Source organism: Protopterus annectens, chromosome 2.part0, assembly GCF_019279795.1.
Source record: "Protopterus annectens isolate FY-2018-M chromosome 2.part0, PAN1.0, whole genome shotgun sequence".
Lineage (NCBI taxonomy): Eukaryota > Metazoa > Chordata > Ceratodontiformes > Protopteridae > Protopterus > Protopterus annectens.
Genome location: NC_056728.1, coordinates 830047298 through 830064542, shown reverse-complemented (window position 1 = coordinate 830064542; position 17245 = coordinate 830047298). Strand labels below are relative to the sequence as shown.

Below are 17245 nucleotides of genomic sequence, written 5' to 3'. Positions count from 1 at the left end.
CCTTTACTTATAATTCAGTAAACAAGAAACTACCAAACAAAATAAAGGCTCATTCAACTAGGGCCAGTGCTACTTCTTTGGCCTTTCAAGCCAAAGTATCTGTAGATACCATTTGTGCAGCTGCAACTTGGGCAACACCTCATACCTTCATCACTCATTACAAAGTGGATATGGCCTCCTGGGACAAGGCTTTCTTTGGATCCACTGTGCTGAAGAATATACTCCCGTGAGCCACCCAGGGTTAAAGGTGCTAGGGAAACTGTCCCATCAGTTATGAATGAAGGTGAGATAGGACAACTTTACATGAAGAAGTTATGTTTTTACCATAATGTTCCATGTGAGTTGTCCATCTCGCCATTCATTCCTACGTCCCTCCCTCCAACCCCCAGCCTGTGGGCTCCTAGTGGACTTGGACTTTAACAATTTGACTTTGACATTTCTTAGTTTTTGCTTATAATATGAGAGGTAATTTATCCAGTTTTTTCTTATTAGGCTTGCAAACAAGATCTGAGGAACACACTGGTGCATGATAGGACAGGAGATTAGCCTTGAGCTGGTTGAGGACCTCGAGCTAGAAAAAAACGGCTAAGTCGGAGCAGAACCTATCAGTTAAGAATGACTGGTGAGATGGACAACTCACGTAGAATGTTATGGTAAGAACATAACTTCTTTTTTTACCTTATGAGCATGCCCAGTGTAATGATATATTCCATTGCTTGACTGTTAGTACAAAGCCCAGTAAGTAATCCGTTTTATGAAATCGTTATTCCTGTTTGTTGTTTTGTGGTAAAATATTTGAAAATTTACCTCTGGTAACGTGGTTTTGCCATCAGTTGTGCAATGGAATATATATATATATATATATATATATATATATATATATATATATATATGAAAATACTTCAAACTAAGAAAGAAACCATCACAATCCATATGGTGTTTAGCACTCTCGTTCCTTTATTAGTGGATGGAACTTCTTCAGAATATGAAAGTTACAAAGTGGAAATCATATATAAAGGCTGCAATGTAAGACCAAACATCCCCCATGCAATGAGGACTTTGTCACTAACAAGTACATGTTGATGTGATAAACCAATTAAAAGAGTGTGGGTAAACACACTTACAGCTATAAAGGAGTCCTATATCAAAAGGCCTGCAGTAGTGAACAATTAAAAGAGTTAATGTAAACATGCTAAGGACTATAAATATATATATATATATATATATATATATATATATATACATTTGCTCAGTTTTTACAGGCCAGTGTACACCTGCTGCATGCGATCTCTAGCACTTTCTACAGTTCACTTATTACATGAGGTATGTTGCTTGCTCTCATCCAGGTATTACAAGTGTGTTGCACATTGCTCAACTGGGAGCCATTTACATTTCTGTTGTGATAGTACTACTTTTAAAGGTGTACTTTATCAGACTGCATTAAAGTCTGAAGTGTGGCAGCAGCAGGAACTGCACACATACCAGCCACAACTGCTTTACATTTCCATCACATATATAATGAAGTGAAATGGAGCATGCATCACTTGTCATTACACAGTACTGACATAAGGCACATTTTTGTTGTGATTCCTTCTCCTAGGGGTTAACTATCATGGGTAATCTTCCTTTCACACCTACATAATCATGTCTGTAGGCATACACCAACTGTTATACACATATGCAACTCTGATGTTAATGGGCTGTCTCCACATGACTTGCATTTTCCAAGATTTCCATCTTAATATATTTCACATGACATGTCCCATGTCTCCCATGTATTTACATCTCATCTGTTATAGTTATAGATCTGACCAGTACATAGCAGCATAATCTTCAGCTAATATGCTGTTTAAAGTGACAGTTCTGTTTCAGTGACATGTCCTTGTGGACTGCATTACTTACTGATTTGGGATGTATTAACTATCTCAATTTTTACCTTTCCCAACATACATGGTGTTGTCACAATTGTTATTATTGTTTCTATTATTCGTATTTATGTGGAGAATTATGCCCAGGGGTTTTCCTTATTTTTTGCAAGTGGTCCACAGTTGTATGTATGTAGTTTCCTATTATCCCTGCATTGTAACTTCAATACATATAAGGCGTGGGAATGTATACACTTGTGTATACCTTCTTATCTGTTCAGACACCACAGTGAATTCATTTTGAACATTTACTGCCTGTGTTTTATTTCCCAGTATGCATGACAGTGCAACTGAAGTTCCTACATGTTAACTACCTGCACTGAATACAATGCCCTACTGTATCAATGTTCCTTCTCCACTAGTAATACTCTCAACTGCCCCTGATGTTCAGGGATATCCCTTCATCTGACCAGTTTTATCTCTGTCCATGTTGATCCCTTGTAAAATGGTGACCTTTGGAAAAAGTTGATGAATTATACTTAAGTAAATAATGACAGTAATTAGAGGTGTGCACTTCATTTACTTCAGCACCCCAGTTTGTCCCTGATTATTTCTGGATTTGTCCTTCATTCAAATGAGTTTTTTTCTTGAGAGGTGAGAGCTGTGACTGGGATTGTTAAGTTTCCCCTGCCCTCTATGTATACCAAGTTGCCCTATATGTTCTTGTTTCATTTGCTCATATTTCTTAATAAGTTTAGCTTTGTTTACAATCTTGTGTTTACATGGTCTGTATGAGCCCTGCTGCACCTCAATATGACCGCAAGCGTATGATCTGGGCTTCAGCAACTTCCGCTTGATGTGCAGAGTAGCTGAGTCTTCCATAGCTGATTAGCAATACTGGTTGTGACACACAGAAGACCAATCATGTTAGCCTCAGTACAACGTGTATGTGCTGTTGATGAATTCCTGGGAAAGTATTTAATGTGTCTACATCCTAATTTAGTATATGTCTCATATATTTTTCTATAAAATAAGCAGATGTTTGCTTTAATCTTAATTGATTTTCTATTGTATTTTTTTGTTCATTTTTATATTATTCTTGAATGTGAATCTAAATCTAAGGGAGGTATATAGGGATTTAAGAAGTACTTAAGCATCCTTATATAAGTGTAATAAACTTTGCAGAACAGTATGACCTGTGTTTAAGTTTATTAATTGTAATATGTTTCAGTTTTTAATTTATTTCATACTGCGGTGGTGGTGCTGTGGTAGCGTTGTTGCTTCACAGTTAGACGTTGCCCGTTCGATTCTCAGTTAGAGGGTCTTCTGTGTGGCGACATGCGTGAATGGGCGTTCCTTTGTTGAAGGTTGTGCATTAGGCCCGACAAGCCAGTACATAAAAATCTACTGACAATCATTAGTGGACAGGAGTTCCGCTGTGGTGACCCCTAACCAGGAAAAGCCGAAAGACACAAACGAACAAACAAGCATTTATTTTCTGAAGTCAATGAAGGTTCTTTTGTTCAAGCCTTTTTCGGAACAACTAGTATACCCACCCACACGTATGTATATATATATATATATATATATATATATATATATATATATATATATATATATATATAAGCGCTACAGAATCCTGAAAGCCCAGAATCCTGAGACCAAATTTAAGTAGCAAGGAGTGTGTGCAGGGGGGGGGGGGCTTGCCCCCTGCATATAGTTGAAGGGTAGTATGTTTCTGTATGTACTTGTGCTGGAATATAGTAAGTGTTGGTATCCTGTGTGTTTTCAGGATTTTGAGTTTTCAAGGTCAATCAGTATTTGGATGAGGTTAATAATTTACGTTCAACAACAGCTAGGCTGTACTTTGGACCGATGGATCCAAATAGTATAGGGGTGGGAAAGATTGAATCTTGTGTCAAGTTTCCGACTATTTATTCATCAGATCAGCCTGATATCAGGGAGATTGTTAATAAGTTTTGGTGTGTCCTGCAGGTTGATGATGACCTAAAGCAGATAGTGGGGGAAGCCCCACGCTTTCTCTTTAGGAATAAACACAACTTAAAAAGGTTGTTGTGTTATCCAAGATTGGACAAACGTCCTACAGAAACTGGTTGTACTAGACCATGTGGTCACTGTAACTTTTGCCCATTTATTGATAGTAACGTTGAGTTTTTTCATCCTGATTTAAAAAGAGTATTTCATACCACTGTAGAAGCTAACTGCATGACTGTTCATGTGGTCTGTTTAGCAGTGTGCCAGATGTGCTCCTCCTTTTATGTGGGTAAGACCAACTGCCCGCTTAGAGATAGGATGAGAGAACACAATTATCATATTAGGAAAGGCACACTACACAACGCTTTAGCTAAACATGTTGTTACGAATGGCCAGGATCATGAATTCCTTTTTAGAGTGTTAGAAGTCATCACCCCAACTCCCAGGGGAGGTGACGTTAGGACGTTTACTGAGGGCAAAGAAAGTGACTGGATAATAATATTGAGAGCAGATAGGGGTTCTGGATTAAATGAAAGGGCATCTATAAAACCGAAGTTGAGGCAGCGTAGACATGTAAAATGATAGCAGGTCTTAACAGTTACCCAGTATATATTCTTTTTTACATATATATAATGATGAGTTCTATGTATCATTTTTTATGCATTAGTACATTATATATAATTTTCACATGTTATTCTGCTATGTATTTTTGTGTTTTCATGTTTTTAAGGGTTAGGATGTTCATTGAAAGGAAAAGGTTGTGATTTGACAATATTTACATGAACTGGTAGGGGAACAGTGGTCCCAGGTCCAGTATGAATGAGTCATTCTTTATATATATGGCAGTATTTACAATAAGCCTTTATTTTGTTCTTATATTTTTTTATTTCTTATATATTTTATAGGAGATGTAAGCTATTATACGTGGATAGTTTTTTTATATGAGATATGTTGCACCTTGTAACCATCTGTAATATGTTGTGACTTTAAGCAGAAGCTTGAGTTAAATTGATTTTTATGATTGGTTGATTATTTTTATGGTTTTTGTTATATATATTGTCTGTTAGGAGGTTTAATCATGGATCTGACGAAGCTGATATAGTGAAAGCGCTTATCCGTTTAACCTTATTTGCATTAAACTACATTGATTTTATAACTAGGACTGTCATTTTTTGAGAAATTTTCATCTTCACTTTCACTTCTGCTCAGTACTTGGTTGATACATTCAAATAAAACTTATTTTACCAGTCGACTCCAGAGTAAATCACAAACCAAGGTAAGATCGTTTAGATATGCTCTTCTTACTTCTTGTAGGTAGGCTCCTCCTTTTCTCTCGTTGTAAGCTATGTCTGAGACAGTACAACTTCTGTTGTGTTTTCATCATTCAGAACCTGCTGGAAGTACTCCTTCTGTCAGCCTTTGATGTCCTGTGGACTGGTGAGCAGATTGTTGCTTGCGTCTCTTATGAAGGGTGTCTGACTATCTTCTTTATCTTTTTGTCTTTGCCTTGCAACCTGATATACTTTCTTTATGACTTCTGCTGAGCCACATTCCAGAAGCCGGTAGAGTGTCTCTGATGCCTTGTTCTTTGCTATTGTAACTCCTTTCTTAGCCTGTTTGCTAGGCAACCAGTATTCTTTCCTAGCTTGTTTGTTTGTCTCTTTCGACTTTTCCCGGTTAGGGGTCGCCACAGCGGAACTCCGGTCTGCTAATGACTGGCAGTAGATTTTTACATGCCGAGTTGCCAGCCCTGACGCACAACCTTCAATGAAGGTACGCCCATTCATGCATGTCTACACACAGAAGACGCTCTAGCTGAGAATCGAACAGGACAATGTCTTACAGTGAGGCGACAACGCTACCGCAGCACCACCACTGCCCTTTTGATCCATCTTTTCTATTTCCAACTTTTTCCTGCACTTCTTTCTTTTGATTGCTTCCTGGACTTCTGCATTCCACCACCAGCTTCCCGTATGTACCTTGTGTAACTTATTTCAATACCTGGCTTGGCCATATATATATATATATGTTCTGTAGTCTTCACAAATGCTGTTTTAAGGAGCAGCTATACTTCTTCAACTACACCTATTTCTTCTTCTTTTTGCGGTGCTACAGCCCTGAGTAATTCTTTCAAGTGCCTTATTTCCAATCAAATTCTAGGGCTTTAGCCTGGTCTCTGTTGACATTAGAGTCTTCTCTTACCATTGCTTGCACCTAGTTTTGGCAACTACTGGTTTGTGCTGTGGGCTGACTGTTTCACTAGGGATGACTTTGCAGTCACTGATTCTATCCCACTGCCCTTTCCTTGCTAGGAGGAAGTGTACCTGAGTTGCATGTTGGGCACTTTTGTATGTGATCTTGTGGCTGTCTTTCTTGATGAAACATATTTTGGTCACCATCAAGCCATTTGTCCAAAGGAAGTCTAGAATGGCCTCTCCTTTATTTTTGTTGTCCCTACCTATCTGGACCCAGGTAGTCCACATATCCTGTTTTGTCTTTTCTGATATGCAAATTCAAGTCACCCATTATCAACACCAATTTATCCTGTCCTGCCTTAACTGGTAGGACCTGCAACTGCTGTCTGAATGCACTGTCTTCCTCACTGTCACAACCCTTTGGGACACAGGCTGAGATTATGAATATTGCTCTATCATTATACTGGAATCTGATTGCCATGAGACTGTCACTAATTCTGATGACATTCCTTACTGCCTTGTGCAGCCTCTCCTTCGCCACAATTCTCACACTGTTTGTAGCCTGTCCTACTGAGTAGTAGAATCTGGATCCCAGGTCAAGTGGTTTTGTTGTACTGTCCTTCCATCTTGTCTTTTGAATACATAGGATGTCCAGCCTCTTCCTTATCATCAAGTCATCCATTTCCAAGCTTCGTTCTGTCAGTGAACCTACATTGAGTGTCGCAATTCCTAGTTCATGGTTGGCAGATTGGTTGGTTTTGCATCCAGTTTTCGTTCGACAGAGCTATCCCAGGTAACCCAAAATGGGCAACTGAACATCAGCCACTAGATATACAACACAGTACAAACCTCATTTTCTAGTATGGTAGATAACTTGTGCAGAATTTCTCCATTTTCTCACAAGAAAATCTTACATAGTCACAACTACTTTGTGTGAAAGACCATCCCCTTCTAAACGTAGCATTAAATACCAGCATCTTATACCACTCCTAATACCTATATTACTAATGCAATCTGGGGACATACAAATGCATCCAGGACCTCAGTCTATCTCAATAGTAAATAATATGATTTGCAGTATAAATACTATGTGGCCACAGCTGGAACTATGGTTACAATGCCAACAACCCTAAAATCATACATATAACTAAGTCCCAGATGGAGAACACTTGGATACCCCATAAATCTCCTAACAATATACATATTTATTGACAATCCAGCAAGCAAAAAGCAAGACAGAGGATCTAACACTAATAAAAAAATGATGATAGTCTTGCCCAAGCTCAGAGTGATAAGAAAAACATTAACAAAGACAGTGAACCTGTTACTCATCTAAACAAGAAGTAAGCACACAAAAGTTTTCAGCTTCAGTTTATATACTACCCTGCCTTCTCTCTCTGTCTTCAAAACATTAAGGAATAAAAACCTAGCACTCTCCAAACATTATGAAATAATTATATTAGTTGACATTAAACTAGGCTGCACTTGGCCTCTGAAATAAAACGTAACAGTCTCACACTGTCAGGTAATATATTTTGAGTTGTAAATGACAGCAAAATATTAAATGCTAGAACTAATAAACCTTCCTTATGGGTCATAATTGTTGTAAATCTTTAAAAGAAAGGCTCAAGCTTTACATGTATTTCCTAACTGAGTGACTTCAATCCCAAACTTCCTACTTGGTCACTAAAATCATAAAGTCCTTCCTCAGCTTTATAATGACCAGAAGTATTACAGCCTGCCAACCAAGCTCAGCAACATAGATTGGTCCCCTATACAAAACCACAGATCCAGATACTGCTCTTATACTGTTTGTGAGTACTTTAATGCCTACACAGGAAAATGTTAGTCTAAAAACTAAATGTCCAAAAGGGGAAAATGTGCATAACTAACTGTCTGAACTAGCCTAACAAAAATGAAACAGGGACAAGGCTTGGAGAAATTTTAAATTAATCACATTGAGCTAGAAAAGCATGCAAACTACAAAAACTTAAAGTGCAACACTAAAATCAATACAAATATTGCAAAGTCTGAATACTGTAGAACTGTACAAGTAGCTTGTTTGGGTCACATCAAGCAATTCTGGCATACAATGAAAAATATAGCTGCTTGCAAACTATTCCCTAGATGTAGTAATTGTGATATGCTAATACCAAAAATATGTACCTCCATCAGATATAACATCTACAACCCCCAGAGACCTTTCAAATTATATTCAACTCAGCCATTCTTCTTTCCCCAGTGACTGATTACTCAAATGTCTCAAATATCCCTCATTCTGTTTTTAAAGTTGTTACTAAGAGGTAAAACAAAGCTCTCTTCAGTAAGTTGACTATTAAAGTGCTACAATGCCTTCTTAAGTGTGAACATTTATGATTATATCTAACCCCCTAAAAATAAATGCCCCCACTTGCTATAAAGAGGTATACCAATGCTCTATTTTAGGCCCACTCTTGTTCTTTCTGTTTATGAAAATGTCTTTTTGTATCTGTAATTTACAATCTAAACTGCTTACTTTATTCAGATGATATAGTCTTACCAGCACAACCACAACTTCCAAGAGCTGTAGCACTGCAAAAGGTCCTTGCATATATATGGAACTGGCTACTAATAAAAAGGCTTTCCTCAGAGACAAAGAAATCTACAGTTATACTACTGAGCACACACACACACACACACACACACACACACACACACACACACACACACACACACACACACACACACACACACACACACACACACACACACACATATGCACACAAAGATATACTCACAAAAATGGGATAGCTCAGACCAAACTGCTACATTTAACTACAGCCCCTCCATACAGTTACTAGCCAGGAATAGTTGTTGGAACTCTGACATTCATTCCTCATGTGTATAGATGCATAAAATACTCAGCCAACAGAAAGTTGGATACAAAATCTTATAATTTCTATCTAAATAATCAGACAAGCCATTGTGATAAATGCTCTGATACCTAGGCTTAAATACCCAGTTCCCATTATTATTCTACAGTGTTCCCCGATCACAGATATAGTGCAGAAAACAAAAATTCTAAATGTTTTCCATACTAGCTGTCACAATGTGTGTCACTGGTTAATCATCAAAAAAGTCAAATGGGATCTGGATATCAGCTGGGACATCCTTCCTTCTAAATATATTGACATTTAAACAAATTAATGAAAAGTACTCCCCATCATTAAAAAACTAATAGCTCATATCCCCAATGATACCCATTCACCCCCCTTTGTAGACCTTCATGTCCTTTGGCAATACCTGAAAAAATCTTTGGAAAAGTAGTTTCTGCAGCCTGGAACACCAGCCCATAAATGTTAGAGGCATCACTCCTCCTCTCCTGACATTTAGAAAATTCCTCAAAGAAACATCTCACAGAAGAATCCCAGTACATCTGTTTCAACAACCTGGTCAGTCAATAAAGATTAAAACATCTTGTCTCCACCCGACTTAACACTGTCACATATTAAACTAACAAACCATAGTAGAATTACACTACTGGATGAGTGTGCACATATGTAACAAGTGTATCTTCTGCAGGCATTCTCATTATTAGTCTTCTCTCCTCCTTCCTATCCCTTCCCTTTTCCAGTCTCATTAGTTCCTCACTCTTTGCGCAACTACATTGATGGATTTGTTCTTCTGTCCCTAGTTAATGTAATACAAGTCTACTCTTACTTTTAACTTTGTGAAACATCACAGTTGTTTGCTAAGGTTCAGTGATGTTGTACTATATATAGTTATTATTGCATTAGACTACAGATTATTTTACTTTTAGATGGTGATACTAATGTTTACACATAATATGCCATCACGATACTTATAATGTGAATTGTTCTATTGTTATTTATGACAACACAGATGTGCATTCCTAGAATTTTTGCTGTAACTTTAGTCATTTTTGTAATGGTTTATTAGCTCCATGGCCCAGGCCATGCTGGAATAAGGTCCTTAGACCAGTGCACTTATTTATCATTTTATTTTTCTTTGAAGAGCTTAAAGGTTATTATAAGGTCATCCATGTCTTTTCAAAGTGACAAGGGATATAGGCCAAATTTCTTAAATCAGATTTTATATGGCAGTTCCCTTAGCCCAAATTTCTAACTGTAAATCACCTCTGAATCCTCTCAGTTTTACCGAAGCAGACATAATTCATTTTTTGGTATAATAAAGGACATTATTCCAAATCCATTCTTGTTGCATTTAAGATACAGGCATTAATGTAGACGCTCCTCAGACCAGCCAACTTAGCTGATTAACAAATGTTAAATAAATAAATTACATCAACCCTGATGACCAATTATATTCAGAATCCTCAGTCATCGGTTCCTCAGCTAATGAGTAAATGTTACTGATTTTTATGACTCCTCAAGCAACACATGCAGCTTTTATTATATTATTTTATTATATTATTATATTTTTAATTTAAAAAAATCCACGGTGGTGGTGCTGCGGTAGCGTTGTCGCCTCACAGTAAGACACTAAATGGTTCGACTCTCAGCTAGAGCGTCTTCTGCGTGGAGACATGCGTGCATGAGTGTACCTTCGTTGAAGGTTATGCGTTAGGGCTGGCAACTCAGCACGTAAAAATCAACTGCCAATCATTAGCGGACCGGAGTTCCGCTGTGGCGACCCCTAACTGGGAAAAGCCGAAAGACACAACAACAACATTATATTTTTAATTTACTTGTTTTGATCAGGTACTTCAACTTCAGTTAATGGCTACATCTACTCTTTGTTTCATTACACCTGTCCTTCCCATGGTAGTAGACTGTTGCATTACAGGCAAAGGACTCTGGCATAAGCTGGGATGTAATCTGCAAAGACACATGGATAATTACAAACTACTGAATATTTTTTTTCAGTTTTCTTCTCAGTTTATACATAATCATCCTTTTGTAAGGCGAGTGAATTTCAGACTGTGCCCGGAAAGTGTGGTTTCAGTATCCTCACTAAGATTTAAAATTTTAACTTGTTCCAGCCACCAACTGTGTGATCCAAACATTTACACAATTTGGTTTATTTTCAGTCAGTATCTCAATTGTTTTAATAATGTTTTTTGATTACAGGTATTACATTTTAATGGCTTTTTATATGTGTAAATTATTTTTTAGATTTCATTTACACTTGATATCAATATGTTAAAATTACTTTTTGTTTTTGAGGTGTTTTATAAAAAATTGTATAAAACTAACAAAAGTTCATATTAGTACATTCTTGACTTCCTAGTGTATGTTTTTTAAATTACTTTTTCTCTCTTCTGAAGATTTCTACATGCCCACATACAATGAATACTTCAGAAGATGAAGTAGAGTCAGAGTCAGAAGAAGACAACAATGGCAGTCTTGTAGTTCACCCTGTGAGTTACAGTTCAGAGCCTGAATTTTCACCTATCTCATCACCAACATCATTTCAAAGGTCAACAAGTCCAGTCCAACATCATCTTCAGCATAGTTCAAGGTCTGAAGATAAACTCTACACATTGGTTTACTTATTAAACTGAGGTAGAACTTGTTATGAAGGATTGCTTTTTTCTGTAAATGAATGCTTAGCTTTATGTTAAATGCCACATCTTATGTTTTACTCCAGATATAGAAGATTATGAGTGGGTTGATGATCATAAACTACTTATTATGTGTTTGAGAGGTGGATTCCAAGAAATTCACCTTGAGAGCAAAGTTTGAGAGGTGAATCTTGGTATCCATATCAAGAACACATAATAAAGTGTTATGATTAGGTAACTATCATAATTCTTTGTAGTATATGCAGCTTTATCTGCTCCATGTACAATTAGTTACAAAACAAAAAGCTCTAAATGTTAGGCAAACTTGCAAATAAAGCATTTAGCGAGCATTGTCAGTATTACAGTGTAACCGTGTCTTATGTTTAGGCAAAGAATCAGCTTACACTCACTTTGCCATTCCTCTCAGCTGTCCAGATTTTCACGGAATGTCCAAATTTTTGCCTCATATCTTTGGTCTGTTCCTCATAAAATCTGTGGCTTTCTAACAAATCACTGAGGGCTGAAGTCACTAAATAATAACACGCATTTGAATTTCAGACTTTGTATCCTTTAGAAAATGCACAAATCCTATTATTGTAATAACTTTCTAAGTTTACAAGAGGAAGTGATGTACACGTTATCAGTACAGACAGCAGGCAGAGACAAATCGTTGCTGTCATTTCCTGGTCAATACTTGCAGATTTAACTGCCTAGCGTGAGACCCAACCATAACAAGTTAAGCAGGGAGTGCTAAACATTTGCAAAGATTGGGTTTCCCTGTATAGTCGCACTTAACTGATTTGTCTTTTTCTGCATAGCCGAGGTTAATCACTATTATCTGTGCAGTACAACATAAATGCACGTTCTCCTTAGCTTCATAGGTTCATAGGTGTGTACTAGGCTAATGACCCTGGAGCCTTTACAAGCTTAGCCCAAAGGACTATCCTGGCATCATGCCACCTGACCTTATTTCCCAGTGCCTCTGTCAAATAAAGCCACTGGAGTGATCCCTGGGGTGAATTTTCTATTTCCCATCCACTCATCAAGATTTCTCTTGAAGAGGTAAAACCAGTAACTAAAGCACCTCACACGCACAAGCAGAAATACCAGTTCCACAGTGTCAGTTCCAATAAAGGCTGTCCCTCCTACTGTTCCCCTAGGGAACAGTAGGAGAGACAGTCTTTATTGGAAAACCTCTGAATAGGGGAACAGTAGGAGGGACAGCCTTTATTGGAAACCTCTGAATAGGGGAACAGTAGGAGGAACAACCTTTATTGGACCTCTGAATAGGGGAACAGTAGAAGGGGCAGCCTTTATTGGAAGTGTTTTTGGAATTATCTGGTCCTCTGAATAGGGGAACAGTAGGAAGGACAGCCTTTATTGGAACCGACACTGTGGAACTGGTATTTCTCTTGAAGAGGGCCAGTGAGGTGCTCTGCTTGACATGTATGGGAAGTCTATTCCATAGCATGGGCAGTCTCTCGGTTATGAATCTGTCCCTCCAGCATGTTTTGTTGACTGTGGTAATGAAGTTGAGGTCTCTGGAGTGTGCCGTGCGGATGTATTGGGATTTCTTTAGATGTAGCATTTCTAACAGATCTGGGACAGACATGGCTTTGTAAGTCAAGCAGAGATTGCCTCTAAGTAGGTGATATGAGACAGAGAATAGTTGGAGTGTTTTGAGTCTGTCCATAAAAGACATATGTTTAAGACCTAGGATCCTCTTTGTGAGGTACTTTTGTGGCCTCTCCAGTTGTTGCAGGTGTTTAGTGAGGTACATGCCAAATGGGGCATTGTACTCAATGATTGGCCTAATGAAGGAAGAGTAGAGGGAGACAATGACCTCTTTCTTCCTGGATGCAAAACCCTTAGTAATGAGATGTGCCACATAGAAGGACTTTTTGACCACAGTGGCAGTGTGGTGGTCAAAAGAGAAGTTGTTGTCAACCTGTGTTCCCAGATCTCTTATAACGCCTTCTGTGTTCAGTGGACTACCATCGAATTTAACTGTGGAGGCTGCCCACTAAAGTGTGCTAGCCTGTGTAACTAATTTATCACTGTCTTTGCATTTTCTGTGTATTTATACAAAAAAAACAAAAAAATAATCCTTGTTTTCCCGCCTTTCTCGACTAGTTTAGACTAGTATACAGGCATTGCTGTATTCTGGGCTGTGGTGTAGTTCCTGTGTTGTCCATTACCTTACTTGGATAGAAGGAAGTTTCTTTGCTCACCAGTGGGAGTGGGGAGCCTTGAGCAGCCTACCTGTCCTTGGGGAAAGTGACCTCAGCACAAGAAGCTGTAGTAATTGGTTGTTTGGGACCATTTCTAGCTCTTTTGTAGTTCACTGCTTAAAATCGCCTCTGGGTGTTTTTTTCTGGCTATACTGCTCAGACAAGCTCCACATGGGTTTACAGAGTGGTCCTAGCAGCAAGGAACTCGAAAAAGCAACTACCTTCTGGATTTAAGTATATTTGCTTTTTTTTCACTGGAAATAGCTTCTGTTGCTTACTTTAAACTAGCCTGAACTGTTTTTTTTTCTGATTACTGCATTTATTTTGAAATCTGCACTTAAAGTTACATTTAGTCGAATTTAATCGAAAGTTTGCTTGTTTGTTTGTTTAATTTAACTGTGGAGGCTGCCCACTAAAGTGTGCTAGCCTGTGTAACTAATTTATCACTGTCTCTGCATTTTCTGTGTATTTCTACAAAAAAAACAAAAAAAACAAAAAAATAATCCTTGTTTTCCCGCCTTTCCCGACTAGTTTAGAACAGTATACAGGCATTGCTGTATTCTGGGCTGTGGTGTAGTTCCTGTGTTGTCCATTACCTTACTTGGATAGAAGGAAGTTTCTTTGCTCACCAGTGGGAGTGGGGAGCCTTGAGCAGCCTACCTGTCCTTGGGGGAAGTGACCTCAGCACAAGAAACTGTAGTAATTGGTAGTTTGGGACCATTCCTAGCTCTTTTGTAGTTTACTGCTTAAAATCCACCTCTGGGCGTTTTTTTCTGGCTATACTGCTCAGACAAGCTCCACATGGGTTTACAGAGTGGTCCTAGCAGCAAGGAACTCAAAAAAGCGACTACCTTCTGGATTTAAGTATATTTGATTTTTTTTCCACTGGAAATAGCTTCTGTTGCTTACTTTAAACTAGCCTGAACTGTTTTTTTTTCTGATTACTGCATTTATTTTTAAATCTGCACTTAAAGTTACATTTAGTCGAATTTAATCGAAAGTTTGCTTGTTTGTTTGTTTAATTTAACTGTGGAGGCTGCCCACTAAAGTGTGCTAGCCTGTGTAACTAATTTATCACTGTCTCTGCATTTTATGTGTATTTCTACAAAAAAAAAACAAAATAACAAAAAAAAAAATCCTTGTTTTCCCGCCTTTCTCGACTAGTTTAGACCAGTATACAGGCATTGCTGTATTCTGGGCTGTGGTGTAGTTCCTGTGTTGTTCATTACCTTACTTGGATAGAAGGAAGTTTCTTTGCTCACCAGTGGGAGTGGGGAGCCTTGAGCAGCCTACCTGTCCTTGGGGAAAGTGACCTCAGCACAAGAAGCTGTAGTAATTGGTTGTTTGGGACCATTTCTAGCTCTTTTGTAGTTCACTGCTTAAAATCCGCCTCTGGGTGTTTTTTTCTGGCTATACTGCTCAGACAAGCTCCACGTGGGTTTACAGAGTGGTCCTAGCAGCAAGGAACTCGAAAAAGCGACTACCTTCTGGATTTAAGTATATTTGCTTTTTTTCACTGGAAATAGCTTCTGTTGCTTATTTTAAACTAGCCTGAACTGTTTTTTTTTTCTGATTACTGCATTTATTTTTAAATCTGCACTTAAAGTTACATTTAGTCGAATTTAATCGAAAGTTTGCTTGTTTGTTTGTTTAATTTAACTGTGGAGGCTGCCTACTAAAGTGTGCTAGCCTGTGTAACTAATTTATCACTGTCTCTGCATTTTCTGTGTATTTCTACAAAAAAAACAAAATAACAAAAAAATAATCCTTGTTTTCCCGCCTTTCTCGACTAGTTTAGACCAGTATACAGGCATTGCTGTATTCTGGGCTGTGGTGTAGTTCCTGTGTTGTCCATTACCTTACTTGGAAAGAAGGAAGTTTCTTTGCTCACCAGTGGGAGTGGGGAGCCTTGAGCAGCCTACCTGTCCTTGGGGGAAGTGACCTCAGCACAAGAAGCTGTAGTAATTGGTTGTTTGGGACCATTCCTAGCTCTTTTGTAGTTCACTGCTTAAAATCCGCCTTTCCACGGCTTTGAGCGGTCGTGCGCATAGCGCAGCTCCGGTTAAACAAGGTTAAACTTTTTCTGGCTCCGCCAAGTCTGCTGTTCAATTTTTCCCTTATATCTGTTTCTACTTGCAATCTAAACAGCCTATACTCTATCTGAAAAACTCAGCACTTGCTCCTAAAGCATTTTTATACAGGTAAAGCACTCTTAGTAGCGCATTGGCCAAACATACGTTGACAGCAGGAGATTCCCATACTTTTTTATATCAGGTTATTCAAGTATTGGACACAAGTTTGAGAGGGGGTAACATTATAAATCTAACCGAACAAGCAGAACTAGGCTGGATCTGCAGATTAGCGGCCCATAGAGGCAAGGGACTAAATGAGGTTTTATCTATAAAACCTCACCTTAAAGGCAGAAGGCTTAAATAGTTGGTCTTTATCTATCTATATTTGGTTATTTGAACCATTTTTTCATCTATGGGCTCTTCTACCATTTGGTTTTATTTCCTTGCCCAGGAACTTGGTTATTTGGTGATCATCAGCAGCAACTGCAACTGTTTTGCTTAGTTTAGCTAGCTTTCTCGTATCAGCCCGGTATATGCCTTTAAGGCTGATATCGAGATAAAAATCAATAATAATAAAGATAAAAATCAATAATAATATAAATAAAAATAAAAATTAATTTAATTTAACCAGTTTTGATATCTGTGCGTGTTTACAAATTCAGGGCCAGTATTCAGGCCGAGTAGGCTGCATTATAAATTGTTAGGACTTTAGTAGATAGTTATTGTCTGTTGTTTAGGAGTAGAATTATTTGTGTATTGTAGGCTGTATGATATGGGGCTTGGTCTTGCGGTAGGAGCAGGTGAGGCTAGGCACTTTTTGAATTAGCCTGCAGTTTTTGGCTAGGTATATATCTAATTTTATATAATTAATTTTATATAAACATATATATTTTTTAGATATGTTTTATGTCCTTTTAGATCTTTGTTATATATATATATGTTTATAGTAGGTGTCGTTGATCCTGCAATGTTTTTATGAAAAGACTTTGTGATTTTGTAGGCCTGTTGAAATGAATTATAGTGGCGGTGTCACTTTTAGTTAATATGTGATTTAATGATAACAGGAAACACGCCTCCTAAAGTCATTGTCATTGGCTGAAGAGCAGGATATCCTGTATTTAAACTTCCTGCTCTCAGTTTTTTACTGTTTGTCTGATGAAGCGGCAGTTACATGCCGTGAAAGCGCTTACAATAAACTGTGGATTTACTACTTGACCGAATGGTTTTTTGAACATGACTTCAATTGCAAGACTAGAATAACTTTGAACACTTGTTTCTTGGTACAGCAGAATTGTTTTTTCGTTGATTTAGTGCATGGTTCTGTGAGTATTTGCACTACAATTCTACAAGAATATCAGCATTT

The 17245-nt window shown here is 37.9% G+C and overlaps 1 protein-coding gene across 2 annotated transcripts in view; it reads left to right on the top strand.

Annotated features, from left to right (window-relative positions):
• The window catches only part of SPATA6L (spermatogenesis associated 6 like), a 1246643-nt gene that overhangs the window by 914878 nt on the left and 314520 nt on the right, over window positions 1-17245 (top strand). For both annotated transcript variants that reach the window (XM_044061101.1, XM_044061100.1), the window contains one exon: window positions 11343-11536. In XM_044061101.1, coding sequence (XP_043917036.1) covers window positions 11343-11536 — 194 coding nt within the window. The remainder of the gene's footprint in view (window positions 1-11342; window positions 11537-17245) is intronic.